General features: G+C 45.4%; 1 protein-coding gene across 1 annotated transcript in view; it reads left to right on the top strand.

The window, feature by feature from the left end:
* Positions 1–21,091, top strand: part of SPNS2 (SPNS lysolipid transporter 2, sphingosine-1-phosphate) — a 153,841-nt gene that overhangs the window by 130,823 nt on the left and 1,927 nt on the right. The window contains exons 9-10 of the mRNA XM_077836481.1: positions 443–508; positions 6,695–6,793. Of these exons, the coding sequence (XP_077692607.1) occupies positions 443–508; positions 6,695–6,793 (165 nt within the window). The remainder of the gene's footprint in view (positions 1–442; positions 509–6,694; positions 6,794–21,091) is intronic.

Raw genomic sequence — 21,091 nt, 5'->3', positions numbered from 1 at the left:
TAACCTAACTGCTAGTGAAGGAACTGACTTGTGTGTCCCGGGGAGTTCCATTTCACACAAACGTTGTTCCTTTTTGATTGGGTCTATGTGACCACATGTTTTGAAGCCAGGAATCCACCGTGACAACGAACACTCATGTTGACTTCTCATGTTAATCTGTCACTGAAGGTGTCAGCCTTTTGCCTAACTGTTCTCTAGATTTTAAACAATGTTTGCTAAAGGAGACCTGATCCAAGCCCTCAGAGTTGAGATAAAAATCTATGTATTTGTAATGTGGTCTGTTCTGAACATTAACCAGGGACTTATTGTAGGTAGAAGCCTTGGAATAAGTTTGAAATAAACAGTATAGGAAGGTTTGTGGCAGATAATTCCCCCCCCCCCATACCCCAATTGAGTTTCATGTGACTAAACCTTGTCCTTTGTATGTGTTTTGTTATGACAGATTTGCATTTTTATTGGAGAAACTCTTCTGTTTTCAAACTGGGCAATCACAGCTGACATACTAATGGTGAGTCTATGCTGTCCAAGCATCTTTCCTTTTGGGGGCAGAGGGGTCGAAACAGCCTTTCAGATTGCAATGGACAGCCGGTGGGTGTTCACAAGTCCCTTTAAAAGCCTAACTCCAACTCCAGCCTGTTTTTTCTTTTTTGCTGCGAGGGAAAGAGCTGTATATCCTCCCTTATCTTCCTTTTGAATGTCAGTTCGGTGAAACCTCCGTAGAATTCCACTGGTGCCCTGAAATCCTAAGGAATTGTGAATGGAGCTCAGTGAGAGCTCGTGAATAGGCTGCCAATTGGCCAGTTTTACCATCCAGAATTCCCACTGGCTTTGTTTAGTAATAGGAAGTCACCCCCTACACACACAAAGCCAGCCATCTACCTCTGTCTCACAACCCCAGGAAATTAGCCATTCATCACACACACAAAGCGTATCACTTTGAGGGGAGGGAAGGGGGGAAAAAAGTATGAAGAAGTTTCGGACTGTGTCCACTTCTTCCAAGAGGAAACACTCAAGGCTTTTTCACATCATGTCCCTCATCTTCCATTTGTTCTCTGCATAAAACGTTTCATGCCTCTCTGCCCTATAGTACTCACCTTCCCCACAGGCTTTTGCACATCTGCAGCCCCCTCCACCCAAGGATCTCGAAACATATTGATCCTCACAGTGCCATTGTGAGAAAGGTTATTAATAGGTACCTTTCACAGGTGGGGAAACTAAGGCACAGAGGGGTTACAGGATTTGCCCAAGGTCACATGACAGAGTTTGGACCCAGTCCGGCGGGTAGTGTAGACATACCGATAGGGTTATTCCTTGCTTACACAAACGTAAGTAAGTGAAGAATCAGGCCCAGTATTTCTACACATTAAGGCCTTAATTCAACAAAGAACTTAAGCTTAAAGCTAAGCACGTGCTTAAAGACTTTGGTGAATACTGATGAAAGTTAAGCACATTATTTCTTTGTATTATGGTAGCACCTAGGAGCCCCAGCCAGGGACCAGGACCCCATTTTGCTAGGTGCGGTACGAACCCAGAACAAATGCCTATGTATGTCTGTCTAAGGTACTTTTATAGTCCCCATCACTGTAGTACCTGAGCACGTCACAATCTATTGTATTTACCTTCCCACACTCTTGTGAGGCAGGGCAGTGCTGTTATCCACCCCCATTTTACAGATCAGGACCTGAGGCACAGAGAGACGAAATGACTTGCCCAGGTCATACAGGAAGCCTGTAGTAGAGCAGGGATTTGAATCTAGGTCTCCAAGGTCCCAAGCTAGTTCCCTAATCCCTAATCATCCTTATCCTTCCTCAAAATGTTTTGGGTTAAATCAGGGGCTCAGGGCATGACACTCTTTAACCCGTTAAAAATTTGCCTTGATTTCAATGGGAGTGAAGGATCCTGTAGCTTTTGAATAGATTTTCTGGTGTCTGCAGTCTGCCTTTTATGACTGGATCCTACGTTGTTTGTTTTTTGCAGAGACGCTGCTGTAGTCCCAGGCATTGTCTCAGAGCAAACCAAAACAAACCAAAACAAACCCCCTCACAACGACAACAAATTAACATTGAAATAATTTCTAAGATCCAGTTTAAAAGCAAAACAACAAACAAACAAAACTTAAGTGAGCACAGGAAAGAGAACATAAAATCACATCAAAAATGATTTTTAATAATACTTTTTAATTGACATAGACTTTGAAGCCACTCTTGCAGTTGGCTGTTTAGACAAATGAGCTGTCTGTAATATACAATAATGCCCCTGCTTAATACATTATTAGTGGGAGGATGAACTTAAGAGCACTATATAAATAAATGTGAACATCCATGCAGATCAATATTAGCCCATAAATTGAAGAAATGGTCTGAAGTGCGTTTATATTACACGTGGACCTTGAAAGGATATGTAGTCAGACAGTCAGTGAGAGCCAAGATTATATAACCATGTTTTATCAGCTAGCTTTATAACAGTCCTAGCCAGCAGAGAGGTGTGTAAATGCTCCAGCTGGGATTCACTTTGAACAACACTCAGTAGAAATTAATTGGCAATATATTTATTTGGTGGACTAGTAACAGCACTTTGCAGGTCTGGGGTGCCTGCAGTCTGAGGCTCTCCAAGTATTTAATAAACATTAAGGACATGAGACTCCCTACACCCCTGTGACACACACAAATCTTGTTATCCTGTTTGTGCAGATGGAAAACCTGGGTCACAGAGATGAAGGGTAGTTTCCAAAAGCTCTCAGGGTTGGCCAACCTTGGCTCCCATTGCAGTCAATGAGAATTTTATCCTGAGTTCAGTGGGACCAGAATGAGGCCAGCAGTGAAGGCTTTTGGAAATCTCACCCTAAGTGACTTAGCCAAGGTCACCCAAGGTTTGCAAATCTGATGACTGCTTATGGGCCCGATTCTGCAGGTTGCTAAGCAGCTTCATAGGCTTTGCAAGATCAGGTTCCAAGGTTCTTATGTTTGCTTATTATCTTGATATTTAAATGTAAGTTCTTGCTAGCCAGCTCCATGCTGTTGCCACGCTTCTGTTCTCCCAGCTCCCTGGTTGATGTATGTCCTGCAAAAGGCCCTCATGAACTGGATTTGATAAACAGTCAGTGCTTCAGGATGGATTGTGCTTTGTTGTCTGAGATTCCAAAAGACTGATATTTATTCCAAATGCAGATTTGCATAAAACAAGCCTTATTCTCAGCACCATCATCTAGAAGTTATGTCTTTGACATGGGAGCCCTAAATTGGAAGGATATTTTATCCTTTTTAGCTATGAGGCATTCACAGTTAAACTGAGTAAGGACAGGGCACATGTCTGGGAAAACAGTTCTGCCAGCTCCACTAGGGGAGTACAACGTCAGTAATAAAACCACAGCCTTTCTGAGCCTCTATTTAAAGAGGCGAGGCTCACCCTAGAGCAGCTTCATCAGCCTCCCTGGACATCCTGTGTGATGCGTGCCACCCAACCTGGAGTCAGGGAGATGAGCCAGGACAATCCCACACTCTTCCTTTTGGCTGGTGTGGCTGTTCCAGCTTCCGCGGGGACGTTCTAACTAACCAGCCTGTGCATGGTTTGAATTTAGCTCTATTTTAATATCGAAATCCCAGTTCAGATCTTTAATTTACTGCTCTCCTCCCTAGGACAGTAGCTAAGGTTTACTACCAGCTATTTCCGCTCTGTCAAAATAAAATATCCTTTAAGGAGGAATAACTGTTTTTCCCCCTAACGTTATTTAAGGGAGGAGAAACAATCTCACGTTTCATTTGGTTGCTGTGTTGTATTTCTGTCACTAGGATTTCAAGCTAGACACGCAAATGTATTTGGCATTATAAAGTCTGGTCTCAGCCATCAATAATTTCATTAGCTTAAAATCTTACTGGAAGTTGTATTGCTATTTGCAATGCTATGTTTTTTTAAAAGAACAACTAATGGTCCGAACCCAGTTAACCAAGACAAGAAGCTGTATTTGCCCCAAATAGCATTAATTTACTGCTACTCATTTATCAGTAGTAAATTCTAATGCCTTTAAATTATTGTTTTGCTGGAAAAGGATGGCTTTCTGGCTAAAGCATAGGATTGTGAGTCAGAAGAGCTGAGTTTCATTCACCTGATGTTTATAACAAATTCATATTTTTTACTGTGTTTAGCTGAATACTCCTCTGTTCAGATCTGACCCCTCGAGGGTGGAACGCGATTGTACCTTCTCAAAGTCACTCTTACAGCAGTTCCCTGTAGCTCCTGTGCAAACTGGGTGGGGTAGGTGAGCTGAAGTTCACCTGCTGTTCATTGATTCACTGTGTGACCTATCGTATGTCTTTGTGCCTTGGTTTACCTACCTTTAAAACAGGGATAACACTCCTTCCTGCCATGGGAGTTCAGTGAGGCCTGGTGTTTTTGACTCCTGGCATGGAAGGCGCTCTGGAAGAGCTGTGTATTATCCTTGTTTCAGAGTAGCAGCTGATGATGTGAGCTGTAGATCATGAAAGCTTATGCTCAAATAAATTGGTTAGTCTCTAAGGTGCCACAAGTCCTCCTTTTCTATTATCCTTGTGACCAGGATGTTGCGTGGGGGGCTGACTGAGCTTTGCGTTCTTTCGGTGGAGTGCTGCTGCACCTCAGGAGTGGAACAACGTCTGAGTGGCATGCTGCTTCAAGTGCACACTGGTTACGTTGCAGCCCCATCACAGCTGGGATGAAAGACTCACCGCCCACCCCCACCCCCCCCAGGTGTTCCTGAGGAGCAGGGGCAAAATCACAAGAAATGGGGTAAAATTTTCCCAGGTGCCCAAGTCCCATATTACCCATCATTCCTAAAGTGATATATGCACATGCAGACATGTCCCTCACGGAGCCTGTTTGCTGTAGGCTCTGCTCCATTATGGGGCCTTGAAAAGTTTTTAAAGTCATGTGATTAACCCTTTACACACCAGAGAGACCGTGATTGCACCTTCCCACCTTAGGAAGCAAGGAATCTCTGGGAAGGTGTGGCTATGGTAGTGCAGCCTTCTGATCGGGTGGTATTTTACAGTCTCATAGGTGTAAATAATTAAACAAAATGCAAGGCAGTCTGGGTGGTTGTATCTTTTATGATGATTTATTATTTATGTATATGATGGTAGCACTTAGGAGGAAATGATGCTTTATTGAAACAAAGCTGCCACTTTTCGTCTGAGAGAGCAGCATGTTACTGTGCAGCAATTAGCTCCCTAAAACCCAGGATAAATAAATTAGTGAAACAGAGGCAAAGTCGTTCCTAGTGGAACTCCATTATGGGCTAGAGTGGCACATCAGCAAATGAACCACACTAGGAAAGGGTTCAGAAAAGAGCTACAAGAATGATTTGAGGTCTAGAAAAACAGTGGCTGATATTAAATGGCTGAAGCTCAGTCTGCTTCGTTTATCAAAGAGAAGGTTAAAAGATCTACAAGAATCTACATGGGGAAGAGATTTCTGGTAGGATAGAGTGCTTTAATCCAGCAGCAAAAGGCACAACTAGATCCAGTGCTTGGAAGCTGAACACAACAAATTCAGGCCTAGGGACATGGTGGAGTCTCCATCACTTGCATTCTGTAAATCCAGACTGGATCTCCCTCTAAAAGAGATGCTATAGCTCAGTGGTTCTCAACCTGTTTGTCATTGTGGGCCGCAGGTTGAGAACCATAGCTCCCCCACAGACCCCTGTAGCCAGCGCCCCCTGCCCAGAGACCCTTCCACAGAGTGGGGCCAACAGTGGAGCCCTGGGCACAGTGCCAGGCTGGGTTGGGCGGCAGGGCAGCCCCGCCCCGACCGTGAACCCTGCCCCCTGTTGTGTGGGGCCGGGCAGCCAGGACTCCGGACCCCGCCACGTGAGCCTGGCAGCCTTTAGCACGCAGCTGGGCTGCATGTTGAGAACCACTGCTCTAACTCAGTCAAAGTTCTGATCAAGCACGCAGGCACCTGAATGGGTATAAAATTCACTAAACTCTTCGAAATCACCCAGGGAAATTCCCTTTCGGACATGGCTTTGTTCTAGTAGAGGTGGGTCAGAGCCACAAAGTTCAGAACCAGACCTGAGCCTCCCCAAGCTTTGGGTGTGTTTCCTCAAGCATTGTGGGATCAAGGCCACCGCTGAGTTTGGTGCCGACATAACAGGGTCTCTTCCTCGGTAAAGAAGGTCCACGTTGGCCCGATAAAAAGCAGCTGCTGCTTGTTTTGGGGGGGAGAGGCAGGGGCATGTGGCTTGACCCCATTCTGCTGCATAAGTGAAACCCTGGAAAACTCATGCTCCCTCCTTTACGTTCTCCTCCTAAGGCATAAGGGGCTCTAGTGCCATGGGGCAAGTAGGGGGAGGTAGGATTTGAGGAGTTGGCAGGGGGTGCACACCTTGGAGCCCACTTGTTAGCTGCCTTTGTGCTTATGATATTGTTGAGAGAAGGAGCGGGTCAGACGGGACCGAGAGTCTCCTTTGTTAACCATCTGCAGACTGGCGCACTAGAAATATGGTGGCGATAGCAAAGCTCCAAAGCTGCCCGCAGGACAGCTGTGAGTATGGAGCTGGACACGGCTGCCACTGAAAGCCATGGGGTTGTTTTTCCCATTCCCCGACGACACAAGCACTCAGCCTGGATCTGTAGGTGGAAAGAAACCCAGCCACACAGGGAGGGTTGGCAGGTTATTTATTTCACTTCCCTTGTGTGTTTTTTTCCCCTCTCCCTTGCAGTACGTGGTTATCCCGACACGACGCGCGACCGCTGTGGCCTTGCAGAGCTTCACTTCGCACCTGCTGGGAGATGCTGGCAGCCCCTACCTGATTGGATTCGTAAGTGCACACTGTGGCTTTGAGCTGTGGGGGGGAATGTGTGTGAACACGCACACAGGCTCATGTAGTGCTGATAACAGGTGCCACATTAAACCACCTTGTGCTTATCTCCAGAACAGGAACAACACTGTCAGCAGCATTGCAAGCACGCGCGCACACATGCTCTCCCTCTCTCCCCCCCGTGATGCAATCCTGACCTGGTGGGACCCTTTCTGGGAGGGTAGTTGGAACTCTAAGTGCATCCCAGTTGAAGGAATCTGTAAAGGCCCATCACACTGTGTAGGCAAATGCCAACAAGGGAGACAGCCGTGGTTTTTGTGATGTGGACATGTGTGCACTAAAAATTAGACACTCTGTGTGTGTGTCTCTTGTTTTTTAACTAAATACCTAGTCTCATTAGCCAAAAATCTCTGGGATGGTGTGGCTATGTAGTGCCAGCATTCTGATCGGGTGGTATTTTACACTCTCATAGGCGTAAATGATTAAACAAAATGCAAGGCAGTGTGGGTGGTTGTATCTTTTACGATGATTTATTATTTATGTATATGATGGTAGCACTTAGGACACTCAGTCATGGTCCAGGACCTCATTGCGCTAGGTGCTGTACAAGTAGAGAACAAAAAGACAGAGTCTGAAAACTTTCCCCATTGAAAATGTAAGGCCTAAGAAGCTTCATGAAAAGAAACATTTCTGGGTATATTGGACCAAATTCTCTACTACTACAACTCCACTGTCTTCAATGCAGCTATGTCATCGGAGACTTTGACCCACTGCCTTAAAAGGCTAAGCCGAATTCTGCTCTGTTACCCCAGTGCAAATCTTGAGTGGCATTGCCAAAGTTGTGACTGCAGTTACTCCAGATTTACAGTGATATGACTAGGATCTGAATTTGACCCATCATGTCATAGACATCACTCTCAGGCTAGTCCTTCCAGCTGAGCGCCATGGCTTTGATTGGAGTATTTTGGATGTCCACTGGCACGTCCCGTGTTACTTAGCTGTGTGGTTTCTATGGTTAAAAGTCATTTCTGTTTCATCAGTCTCAGATCCAATGAGGTGCATCTTGCACGACCAGAAGGGGGCAGCAGCTGAAACATGATACACATTTAGACTGTTCTGTACCACCAGTTTGCCTGTACCACACAGAAAGCTGCTGCCATGTGGGCCTTACATGCTAAAAGACAGGCACCGAGAAGACAGAATGTGCGGGGGAACTGCGGGAAGGGAAGAACTTACAGCATAAATCTGTGTAATTGTACTCACTCTTAATTCATTCAAATCTGGTGGGCACCCTATTGAGTTCTAGAAGGGACTTGGATGTGGAAAGGGCAGTCGCTTAGCAAACCAGGGATGGGGAGAGGCTGGGCAGGGTGGGCAGCATGGGGAAAGGCATGGCTATTTGGGTGGGAGAACAAAATAAACCAGGCTTTGAGGCGGGCGTAAGTGGTGGGTGTGGGGGAGGAAGGCAATATAAGAGGCAAGGTCTGCTCTGTAGGCTTGGATTTGTGTTTGATATCACACACATGCACAACTACGCCTTGCAAACGTCCTGGAAGAAACATTTCCTCCCTTGCTTATTGTGTTATATATAAGGGATGTCCTAGAGAGGTGACCAAGACCCTAAAATGAATGCAATTAGCCATGAAAATTGCCCAGAGCTGCTTTTTGCCACTCATAGAATCATAGAATTATAGAATATCAGGGTTGGAAGGGACCTCAGGAGGTCATCTAGTCCAACCCCCTGCTCAAAGCAGGACCAATCCCCAATTAAATCATCTCAGCCAGGGCTTTGTCAAGCCTGACCTTAAAAACTTCTAAGGAAGGAGATTCTACCACCTCCCTAGGTAACGCATTCCAGCGTTTCACCACCCTCCTAGTGAAAAAGTTTTTCCTAATATCCAACCTAAACCTCCCCCACTGCAACTTGAGACCATTACTCCTTGTCCTGTCCTCTTCTACCACTGAGAATAAGTCTAGAACCATCCTCTCTCGAACCACCTCTCAGGTAGTTGAAAGCAGCTATCAAATCCCCCCTCATTCTTCTCTTCTGCAGACTAAACAATCCCAGTTCCCTCAGCCTCTCCTCATAAGTCATGTGTTCCAGACCCCTAATCATTTTTGTTGCCCTTCGCTGGGCTCTCTCCAATTTATCCACATCCTTCTTGTAGTGTGGGGCCCAAAACTGGACACAGTACTCCAGATGAGGCCTCACCAATGTCGAATAGAGGGGGACGATCACATCCCTCGATCTGCTCGCTATTCCCCTATTTATACATCCCAAAATGCCATTGGCCTTCTTGGCAACAAGGGCACACTGCTGACTCATATCCAGCTTCTCGTCCACTGTCACCCCTAGGTCGTTTTCCGCAGAACTGCTGCCTAGCCATTTGGTCCCTAGTCTGTAGCTGTGCATTGGGTTCTTCCGTCCTAAGTGCAGGACCCTGCATTTATCCTTATTGAACCTCATCAGATTTCTTTTGGCCCAATCCTCCAATTTGTCTAGGTCCCTCTGTATCCTATCCCTCCCCTCCAGCGTATCTACCACTCCTCCCAGTTTAGAATCATCCGCAAATTTGCTGAGAGTGCAATCCACACCATCCTCCAGATCATTTATGAAGATATTGAACAAAACCGTACCCCTGGGGCACTCCACTTGACACCGGCTGCCAACTAGACATGGAGCCATTGATCACTACCACTGATTAGACGGGACTTGGATTTCATAAAAATAACATGCCTGACCCTACAGTCTCCACAGACTGAGTGAGCTCTCCATTACCTAGGGATGTCTGCAAACTGCATGATTAAGGTGTGTGAGGTAACAGCAGCCCTAGACTTTCTCTGGCCCTATCTTAGTTGAAGATATTTTTTTTAAATAATGATTTTGATTAGTTTGTGTCTAATGTGTTGGCGATAAAGCACTTCTCATTTTGGAGGAAGACAGTCCCAAAAGCAAATCCAATTGTAATGGGGTTCAGGAGAGAAACCTTTCAGCCTTTGGGGGGAGGTGTGTCAGAGCCCTGTGTTCAGCAGCTCTCTCTGGCCTGGCTTAGCTGACTCACGGTCCCTGCAGCACGATGGCTGAAAGGTCAATTGGTCATTTTTCAAAATGGGAAAGAGCAAATATTATTTAGAGCCAAAATGTGAACAGTCGACTTCCTGGAGACAGGCCAGCCATTTATACTGCAGGGAGATCTCAGCCATGTGAGTCAGTGAAACTGCCCACTGGAATAAGGGCTGCAGGATCAGGTCCTAAGTGTGTGATAAAACAGGTGAGAGGGGGTTGGATTAAGACTGGGATTTTCGAGGGAGCCTAAGGGAATTAAACATCTAATTCCTATTGACTGCCGATAGGATTTGGGTACTTATGTCCCTTTAGCTCCCTTTAGAGCCTCTGCCTAAGGACCTTAGACCAATTTGCTGCTGGACCAGAGTGATCATGTGGCACACCTACAGCATAGTGTAAATCCTCCTAGGGAGAGGGAAAGCAAGGCAAGAAAAGAATGAAGTGACAAGCAAGCTCTGAGTGTGGATAACTTCCCCCGTCCCGCAACATGTGTTTTAATCGCTAAACCCTGCCACTTCATTTCTTTTAGCCATTTACAGAATATCAACCAGCTGAGACTCCCTTGCTCATCAAGAAGGCTTTTGATCTGAAGTGTAAAAGCCGCTATGTTTATTATAAGGCTGGATGCTATCTCTGGGAGTGGGTGTTCTAGAATGGCTCTCTATGAAGAACTCAAGCCCTCACGGCCTTGCAGGTTGTGTCAACATATTGTTTCCATCGTGGTTCAGCTGTTAGTAAAATGTCCTATTGGTTTTAAAGACCTCTTATGGTACATATAAGACACTTAGTGGCTATGGCCTACCATGCTCGAGTGATCCTTTGTTGTCATGTGCCCCAAGTTGTTTGCTGGGGTCAGAATTGGCTGTTCATTTAATCTATTCCAGTTCCAAACCTTGAGACCACAGGAGCTGGGGCATTTGGTTCCTTGTTTATGTGGTTTCGTATTATCATCCAACTTTCCCAGTGCGTTTCAGTATTTAAAATTAAATGGCAAGAAGTCTGTGTGCGGCTGCTTTTCACGGCTTTTAAAATATTGATAACTTTCATTCAGCTTTATTGTGGTAAAAGGCCCCGTGACTCTGTGTTATGAAGATGGTGTGCAAATGTGTTCATTTAGGGAAGTGGCTGTAATTTGTATAAATGGTTTTATTACTTGCCTAGCACAGGGACCAATTACTTGTAAATTGGTGCTGACGGATGAATTGTAAGCAGGGGAAGGCACCATTACACTTTTACTTTGGGTGAGATGGTTTCTATTCCTCGATGGCTGTAATTGTCTTTTTAAAGAGCTTTCAGTAACTTGCAGAGTTGACATCACTCCTGTTGAACAACATAGGGACACCCTGTGCTCTGGTCAGCCTCAGGGAGGCCAACGAGGTTTCCCTCTTATATAGCACTTTGCAGCCAAAGTGCTCTGAAGCACTTTGCAAAGGTGTGATCCCCATTCTGCAGACGGGATGACAAAGTGAGGTACAGAGCAGTTAACTGGCTTGTCCAAAATCCCCCAGTGGTATTGTCTGGCATAAAACACAAGCCTCCCAAAACCTGATCCTGTGTTAGGCTGCATTGTTGCACACCTAGTAAAGTTGCCTGGGTGTTAATGCAGGGTAGTATTTGGTACATAGTTAACTCCTCATGTGCCAAGCTGCCTTTTTTCTTCGTTCTAACCAGCCATGTCTCTGCTGCCTTCTACAGATATAGTATTAGGATGAATAAGTGTTTCTGGGGGTGGGTGGGTGTGTATATGCCTGTTTTCACTGGTGTGGATTTACAGTTTTTCCATACATGAAAGGCAGGGTTCCTTGGTATACTGACACATTCCTTCGATTCAGGAAAAGCCAGTGTGGACAGACAGCTCTCTTGGTGTCAGTTTCAAGGCTGTGTTTTAGCACTCTTCTCACGCTCTTAGTGCTGTCAGTCACTTCCTCTCTGAGCACAACCAGTGCTTTCCTCCTTCGTCCTCCCTTCTGCTTCCAGGCCTGGCCATGATGGCGACCAGGGGTTTGTGTCAGGTTCTTGCCTTTCATCTGCAAGAGAAGTTTCATGCACTGACACAAGCTGTCCGCACTGCCACCTCCTCTGTTTACCTCGTAGCTTTATAGAAATCCTCCTCAGCGGAGGCCCACACCCGCATGAGGGTTTGAAACTTGACTGTATCCATTGGTTATCTGGCAGCTTTGAGGCTTGAGGAGTAGGTGTTGGGAGTGCCAGGGATCCCACTTTGCCAGGCACTCGGATCGCTCCAACAGCACTTTCCATCAGCCAGACTCGTCTCCCGCGCTGAGCTGGTGGTGATCCTTCGCTGTCTGTCACACTGACCTGTCACTTCCAGATCATCCCTGCAGGTTCTAGTGGATGGAGCACTGGACTGGGACTCAGGAAACCTGGTTTCTATTCCTGACTCTGCCCCTAGCCTGTTGGATCATCTTTGGCTAGTCACTTGCTCTCTCTGTGCCTCTGTTTCCTATCTATAAAATGTGGATAATGATATGGCAACATTTGTAAAATGCTTTGAGATCTACCATAAACACGCTATATGAGAGCAGTGACCTAAGTGCTGATGTGGACAACAATAAGCTGTCCCACCAACATAGCTGCCCCACTCACAGAGGTGGTTTTGTTCTGCGGACAGGAGAGTTCTCTCCTGTCAGCATTGAGCATCTTACCAGACGCGCTGCAGCTGCACTGATGTAGCAGTTCTAGTGAGGACTAGCCCTTATTTTCTTCATTCTCAGCCAGCCAGGCCCCTGCCTGCATTCAGCACGTGCTCCACCATCTCCTCCTTTTCAGAACACATTCTGCAACTCAGGGAGCAGGTCTGTCGGTCAATTTTGTTTTGCATGTAATTAAGCCTTAAGGACTGCTCTTGTGCACTCATAATGAGGCTCTTTGTTAATCTTTGATCGTTAATGGGTTCAGTCTCTCTCCACCGCTGTCCATGTGTTGGTTTCTGTGTAAATCTTTCAAGTCTTTCTTTGGTGATTTACATTCTCCTTTCATTTATGCTTTCTTGGGCTGGGATGCACACTCAGCCAACACTTGTTATTGCCACCAGATCTTCTACTTTGAGTCCTCAGATATTTTGATCGTGCATTCTTCATTGTCAATTGCTTCCTCTACAGGTCCTTTTCCTCCACTTCTTGAGTGATCGTCATTACTCTTTGCATTGCCAGGAGTGTTCTTGTTTGGATGTCAGTTTTTATCTTCTCCTCTTGCTTCCACATGTTCAGTACAGCAGTGTGCTATACGACTGGTATGACCCACATATTAATGACTTGGACAAGATTCTTCAAGTTTTGTCCTTAGTGTAATTCTTATTTGTCTTTAATATACTTTCCTCACTTCTTCTTTGACTTCCTTATGTTGTAACTCCAACAGTTCCCTGATTCCAAGGTATTTGTAGGGGGCATGCTGCAAGATATCTTGGATAGTACCTTCGTTAACTTACATGCAATCTGATTGTACCAATTTACCCCTCTTTTGAGACGCCACTGCATGTTTAGCCAAGCTTTAGATCTTCACCGGACTGTCCTATGTGTCCCCCGTCTGTGTATAACAAATGGGTTACTGGTGGTGGTCTTTGCTGATACGAGAGCCAGAAGTTAAACTGCAGAGTGTCCATGTCAGCAGCAGCATTGTTGCCATGAACAGTATTGGTGATAAGGCATCCCCCGAAAAGATTCCTCTTTTAATCTGGAGAGCCTCAAGAGCCATTTTTATTATTCCTGTTGTTAAAGTGACTTCAAACCAACCCATCCTGCAGACAGCGTGTGACATCTCCACTGTGCATTGTCAGAGTGGGCATTGGACTTCAGGACCTCACAATCCCACTCTGCCCCCTCATGTAGGCTGTTGGAACAGCTCCCAGTAGCATGAATGGGTACTTCTACTGCTGGCTTCATTTGAGTCCCTGTGCTCTGCACAGCCTCCTCCCTGTGGAACCCACAGACCTGAGACTCTGGGTCCCAGGGGGGTATTCATTTTCAAGACAGGAGCTTCGTTTATGTGGCTGGCAGATGACGGCAGTGTCTGCAGAAGGCTCATTGCCCTTTTGACCCACCCATCTTACCCCAAAACAGAGGGTTGCAGTGACTAGAATGTAGGTGACCTTGTAATCAACTGTAGGCAAATCTGAGATGTTTTGTTATTCTAAAAGAGCTTAGTGTGGCTCTGAATAGTTCCTGGAAAAATTTTAGCCATAAACCTGTCACTTCTCACCTCCCAACCCTGTCCCAACTCCATTATTTGAGTGGGCTGATAACATGGATCTAATGAGCTACTTAAACAGCAAGAATGCTAATGACTTTCTTTTAACAAGTAGTTAACAGAACAGTGTTAATTATGGCTGGTGCTGAGTTGCACAAATATAGAGCAGCACTAGATCGGCAACGTAGCTAGGGAGAATCAGAGTAAATGCAGCATTTGGGATACTTCTTTAATGAAAATTATAATTGGAGCTCTAGGTTTCTCAGGCTTTTTGGCCTGGTTTGAAGTGGCCTCATTGCAGATTAATTTTTGAAGAGCTGTCTGGGTTCATAGCCATGCATGTGAATATTCTTAAATACAGGTGGAAGGTCATTTTGTGGCAGAACTGTGTATAAACTGGGTCTAGAAAGCTATTTTGGGGCTTATCTACACATGAAAATTAATCTGGAACAGGGTAGGGTATGCATTGATGCGTCTTGGAAAAAATTTTGAAGGAGAAAGTAGTTAAGGACATTGAGGTCAATGGTAAATGGGACAAAATACAACATGGTTTTACAAAAGGTAGATCGTGCCAAACCAACCTGATCTCCTTCTTTGAGAAAGTAACAGATTTTTTAGGCAAAGGAAACGCAGTGGATCTAATTTACCTAGATTTCAGTAAGGCATTTGATACGATGCCACATGGGGAATTATTAGTTAAATTGGAAAAGATGGGGATCAATATGAAAATTGAAAGGTGGATAAGGAATTGGTTAAAGGGGAGACTACAGCGGGTCATACTGAAAGGTAAACTGTCAGGCTGGAGGGAGGTTACCAGTGGAGTTCCTCAGGGATTGGTTTTGGGACCAATCTTATTTAATCTTTTTATTACTGACCTTGGCACAAAAAGTGGGAGTGTGCTAATAAAGTTTGCGGGTGATACAAAGCTGGGAGGTATTGCCAATTTAGAGAAGGACCGGAATATCATACAGGAGGATCTGGATGACCTTGTAAACTGGAGTAATAGTAATAGGATGAAATTTAATAGTGAGAAGTGTAAGGTTATGCATTTAGGGATTAATAACAAGAATTTTAGTTATAAGCTGGGGACGCATCAATTAGAAGTAACAGAGGAGGAGAAGGACCTTGGAGTATTGATTGACCACAGGATGACTATGAGCTGTCAATGTGATATGGCCGTGAAAAAAGCTAATGCGGTCTTGGGATGCATCAGGCGAGGTATTTCCAGTAGAGATAAGGAGGTGTTAGTACCGTTATACAAGGCACTGGTGAGACCTCATCTGGAATACTGTGTGCAGTTCTGGTCTCCCATGTTTAAGAAGGATGAATTCAAACTGGAACAGGTACAGAGAGGGGCTACTAAGATGATCTGAGGAATGGAAAACCTGTCTTAGATTCATAGATATTTAGGTCAGAAGGGACCATTATGATCATCTAATCTGACCTCCTGCACAACGCAGGCCACAGAATTTCACCCACCACTCCTGCAAAAAACCTCACACCTATATCTGTGCTATTGAAGTCCTCAAATCGTAGTTTAAAGACTTCAAGGAACAGAGAATCCTCCAGCAAGTGACCCGTGCTCCATGCTACAGAGGAAGGCGAAAAACCTCCAGGGCCTCTTCCAATCTGCCCTGGAGGAAAATTCCTTCCCGACCCCAAATATGGCGATCAGCTAAACCCTGAGCATATGCGGCAAGATTCATCAGCCAGATACTACAGAAAATTCTTTCCTGGGTAGGAGACTTTCCTGGGAAAGGAGATTCAAGGAGCTTGGCTTGTTTAGCCTAACCAAAAGAAGGCTGAGGGGAGATATGTTTGCTCTCTATAAATATATCAGACGGATAAATACCAGGGAGGGAGAGGAATTATTTAAGCTCAGTACCAATGTGGATACAAGAACAAATGGATATAAACTGGCCATCGGGAGGAGTGAAGTTCTAGAACAGCCTTCCAAGGGAAGCAGTCGGGGCAAAAGACCGATCTGGCTTCAAGATTAAACTCGGTAAGTTTGAGGAGATGGTATGATGGGATAACATGATTTTGGCAATTAACTGATCTTTTAACTATTCATGGTAAATAGGCCCAATGGCCTGTGATGGGATGTTAGATGGGGTGGGATCTGAGTTACTACAGAGAATTCTTTCCTGGGTATCTGGCTGGTGAATCTTGCCCACGTGCTCAGGGTTCAGCTGATGGCCATATTTGGGGTCGGGAAGGAATTTTCCTCCAGGGCAGATTGGAAGAGGCCTGGGGTTTTCTCACCTTCCTCTGTAGCATAGGGCACAGGTCACTTGCTGGAGGATTCTCTGCACCTAGAAGTCTTTAAACCATGATTTGAGGACTTCAGTAGCTCCAGACATAGGTGAGAGGTTTGTTACAGGAGTGGGTGGGTGAGATTCTGTGGCCTGAATTGTGCAGGAGGTGAGACAAGATGATCATAATGGCCCCTTCTGACCTTAATATCTATGAATCTATGAATTTAAAGCAGATTAACTCCATGTGTGAATGCCCTGATTCTTGGATAAGTGCTTGTTATTCCAGAATAGCTGTTTCTGATTTAACTCCCTCTGTGGACGTTCTCATTCCGGAACAAAAGTGTCTAATTCCAAATAAATTTAATCCACTGTGAAAGAGGATTATTCTGGAATTACATTCACCCCCCCATATTAATCTTTAAATTCATACCCTATCTTAATCTGAATTAATTTCCCAGTGTAGAAAAGCCCTAAAAGTGCCCTCTTTCAAATTTAGCTTAAGCCACTGCATAAAACTAATTGGGAATAAAACAGCTTTATTCCAGAATAGGAACATTCCCACATATGGGGTTAATCAGGAATTATTCCAGAATAACTTCTCAACTAGACCCACCCTTGATGTAAAATCCTAGTAGAGCCAAAGCACAGCCAGTTCTTATCTCAGAATTAACACTTTACACCTGAGGTTTGCCTTTACTAGCTACATGAAAGTAAAAACTACGGTGCTTTGTCTCCCCCAGGATTGCTGTCTTGATGTACAAACACACCTTTATTTTGCAGTGAAGACAGCCATTAACAAACAAGAGACTTAGGTCAGCTTGACTATGTTTCTCCGGGGTGTGAATTTTCAACACTCGTGAGTGATGTTGCTAGGTTGACCTACATTTTAGGAGTAGCCCAGACCTGAGAGGAGTAATGCAGTAGTTTCCAAATTGTGCTCTCCAGAGCACTTGCTAGTGATCTGCAGAGAGCTGGCTGCTCACCTGGTGCTGCTGGCATCCTTGTTTCCATCTGAAAGCACCGGAACTGATGGGAGGGGAGAAGGTGAAATGAAGAGCAGAAGTACAGCGTGAGATGAACTTGAATCCAAAAAGGACTGAACACTTACCATGCTCAAACAGCTAAAAATGCGTGGCGTGCCTTCCCAATACGACTTCTCTGTGTGAGCCATTGCTGTCACGACAAGAGAGAGGTCGTAAGTTTATGAGTGGAGGGGAGACGTTTGCCAGACAATTTCTCTGTTAGGATGTGCCCCACAGTCTGCAGAAGCTTTGAAACCTCCACTGCACTAGGATACCTTCCAGGGAGTGTTGGAAGGACAGTGCATGTTGTGGGTTTTCTTGCTAGCAGAGTGGAATTGAGTTTCTAGTGATTTCTGCTTATAATGATGGATCGGATGCTACTTCCTGTATGCCATTTCTTATTGAGGGCTGATGTATTTGCCATTAGCTTGTACTGATCGGTAATGGGGTGCTTTGTTCTTAAAGATCAGATCAGAAGGAATTTTTTTGATTTTCTTTGGTCTTGCCATCCCATCATGTATTCCTAAGGGCCACTCTGCAGCTGGTAAAAGAGGTGACGGGAAAGCACTGGGTAGAGATAATTATAACATAAAATGTGCAGTAAAGTTCACTTTGCCCTTGCAAAACGGTGGTGTTTATTTGATACCTGTCTGCTTGGGGGAATCACTGTATTGTGGCTTGAGATGTAACTCTCCCTTGGCCACAGGGATAGATTCTCCCCTGGTGGTCCAGAGAGGTGTACATCAGAGCTCTCTGCACACGCCGGAGACCCTGTGTTTCCGTGGGGGGATGTTGCCCCATCTTGCCCTCTTTCAGGGATTCCACTCTGGGATGGTGACTACACTTGCGCCAGGGGATCTCTTGAGTGTGCTTCTTTTCCAGCCAGCCCTGCCCACATTTTGGGCTGTGCTGCGTCCCCCTACCTGCCCCCATGGCAGAGGGGAAGTTGCCACCTCCCCCACAATGGGCTTTCTACTGCTAGGAGCCTTCCCCCTGAGTCTGTGCAGACAGATGAACGAGGGTATAAGGATTAAAGCAGGGCTGGCCCCAATGGATCCATCTAACAGGATTCGTGCTGGGATCTGTTTTATACACGGTCAACTTTTTGGTGCAATAATATCAAGTTCAGGAATTCTCTGGCCCAGCTGCACTCAGGGGCCTTGCTGTCTACATAAGCTTTGGGGACACTGCTTGCCCACTGGTCCCATTTGGGTTGCCCCCTTTTTTTCTGCCCATAAAATCAAACGGTCTGAGCTGTAACAGCCTGTAAGGAGTTAGATCCTTCACATTAGTCATTTGACTGGTTTCACGGATTTGGCATTGCTTGCTCCAGAGATAGGATGAATACTCTGCATCGACCACTGGCTGCTAGGGAGCTGTGGGTGTTCAGCCCCACTGAGGCTCAAACCCTTTATTCCCAGCATCATGCCACTTGTGCAGGAATTCTGCTTTTTTTCTGCAGAAGTTCTGCAGGCAGTTCAGCTACTCCCTGGTATCCAAATGGTACTGGATTGAACAATGCATAGCCGCAGAATGCATGGGGTTGGCTTAGTTCTCGCACCAAGAGTGGTGAAAGGCAGGTGTTGACGTGGTGGTGGGTCAGTAAGAGAGGAACAGGTGTGGGGAGGCCCCCTTGGTATTTGTGTTAAAGACTATTTCAGTGTAACAAGCTCCATGTAGCCTGGAATGTCATGTCATCTGGCAATGTCTAGTGGTTAGCAAATGCACATGGGAGGTGAAGTCCAGGTTCTAATCCTCTCGGCGCTGCTGATTTGTCATGTGACTTGGACAAGCCACCTGACCCTGTGGAGAATAATACCAGCCACCGTGGAAAAGGGCTTTGAGATTTTTAGGTGAAAGGTGCTTCTGAAGTGCAAAGCAAGAATTGTTGCTATTACACATTGAGATGCTGCTTTGATGACAGTTGGGCATGCCAGGGAATAATAGCTACAAATTGAGGTCCCTGTCTCCTGGCCACACACAGGCACAGTTGCCAACTTCCATGTGGTAAATATGCACCCTGACTTTCACAATAAACCAGAAATCAAGCTAGTCCCATTTCAAAACAAGGCCAAAACAAGCCAATTCCTAAGAACCCCAACACCCTATATAACTAGATACCCCTGTCGTGCAACCTGGAACTGTGGTGAGCCCGCTGTGCACCCCTGACTCTCTCCCGCCCTTGCCCCTGCTTGCCGGGAGCCGAACCAAAAAAAAGAAGCAACAAGCTACAAGCCAAAACTAGCCAATAAGCAACTCACAAACCAATTAAGTAAAAAACAAGCCCAATTTCTGCATTTTTTTACACACGTTTGGCATGTCTGCAGACAGGCTGCACTGTGTGGTCTGCTAATTTCCTGCGCATTTATGCTCTTCACATTCTTGTCTTGTAGTTATGTTTTTAAAAATGCTGCACAGCCAGTGTATTTGCTTTTCAGTCTAAAACCAGTCTTTACAATAACCTCCCATATGACAACTCTTCTGATTTCCTATCTGCAAATTAAGCATTGATCAGCTGAAACAAAGCTTTCCTGTAGAGGACAGCAAAACCTCCCTCTGCTACATTCCAGACACTTAAATCTCCTCCTTTCTAGGGCAAGGAATGGGGGACAGGAGTTTGGCTAAAGAGGCTTAGGCCTGGGCTACATTTAAAACTTAGGCTGACCTAGTGACATTGCTCAGAGCTGTGAAAAATTTTGCACCTTGTACGATGTAGTTAGGTTGACCTAACCCCCCCTAGACATCGCTAGGTCGATGGAATAATTCTTCTATTAACCTAGCTACTGCCTCTTGGAGAGGTGGATTAACTGCATCAATTGATGAACTCCTCCTGTCGGTGTAGCAAGCATCTGCACGATGGTGCTACAGTGGCACAGCTGGACTGCTGCATTTGTGCCACTGTACTGTAGACATATCCTTAGATTTTGAATTTAAATCCTCTTCGTGAGTGCAGTTTTTTCACCTGTGGCCAGGGGGCAGATTTCCACTCCTAGGGAGAAATCCCTTTCCACTTCTGGGATGGCTTGGATACTATAGTTACTGAAACATTCCCCGTCTACTTAGCTCCCTCCTTAAAGATGTTCCTCTTGCTGTTCTAAGCTGAGACAGGTTTCGTTGTCAGCATCTGGCCACATGCCCCTCTGTATATTTCTTGACATGTGCTTCTCCATAGTAGACCCCAATCTGAATGCTGGTAGGAATAGTAAGACATTGAGACCAGTGCTGCTGCTCCATTCATATAGAGGGTGTCTAACCACAAGACCTTTAGAGTGCTTTGTGCTACAGTTTCAATGAAGTCCCGATATGTCCCATATTTCTATGACCTTTTGTTTTCAATTCTCTCAGCTGCAGAGGTACCTCTTATAATGGCTCTTACCTGCTGCCTCAGTACTTTCAGCTTCAGGGCTGCGAGCTGGGGATTCCCTCTGGTACAGGATTTTCTCCCACTCAAATTAGTCGATGTCTTTAAATTTCAAACTTAAATGTCACTTATTGCTGTTGGTTTGTGCTTTAAGCCAGCTGCTCTTGTCACAGAGGAACTTGCTTCATGAGGTGAAGCTAGTTTTTTGGGAGAAGAGGGAGGAGGGAATTCTCCTTGCACAGCCTTTGTCCATTCCTAGAAGTGAAATGTTGGTTTTTTAAAGATTTGTATACGTTCAGATAGTTTGGAAAGAGTCTGGTGGGTCTCAGTGCAGGCTTCAGCAGGAGTCTGCAGTACAGAAACCTTGCTGTATTTGGCACTAAT

This window comes from Eretmochelys imbricata, chromosome 17 (assembly GCF_965152235.1).
Source record: "Eretmochelys imbricata isolate rEreImb1 chromosome 17, rEreImb1.hap1, whole genome shotgun sequence".
Taxonomy (NCBI): Eukaryota; Metazoa; Chordata; order Testudines; family Cheloniidae; genus Eretmochelys; species Eretmochelys imbricata.
Note: the sequence above shows the minus strand (reverse complement) of the source record. Positions and strands in the feature narration are given on the sequence as shown.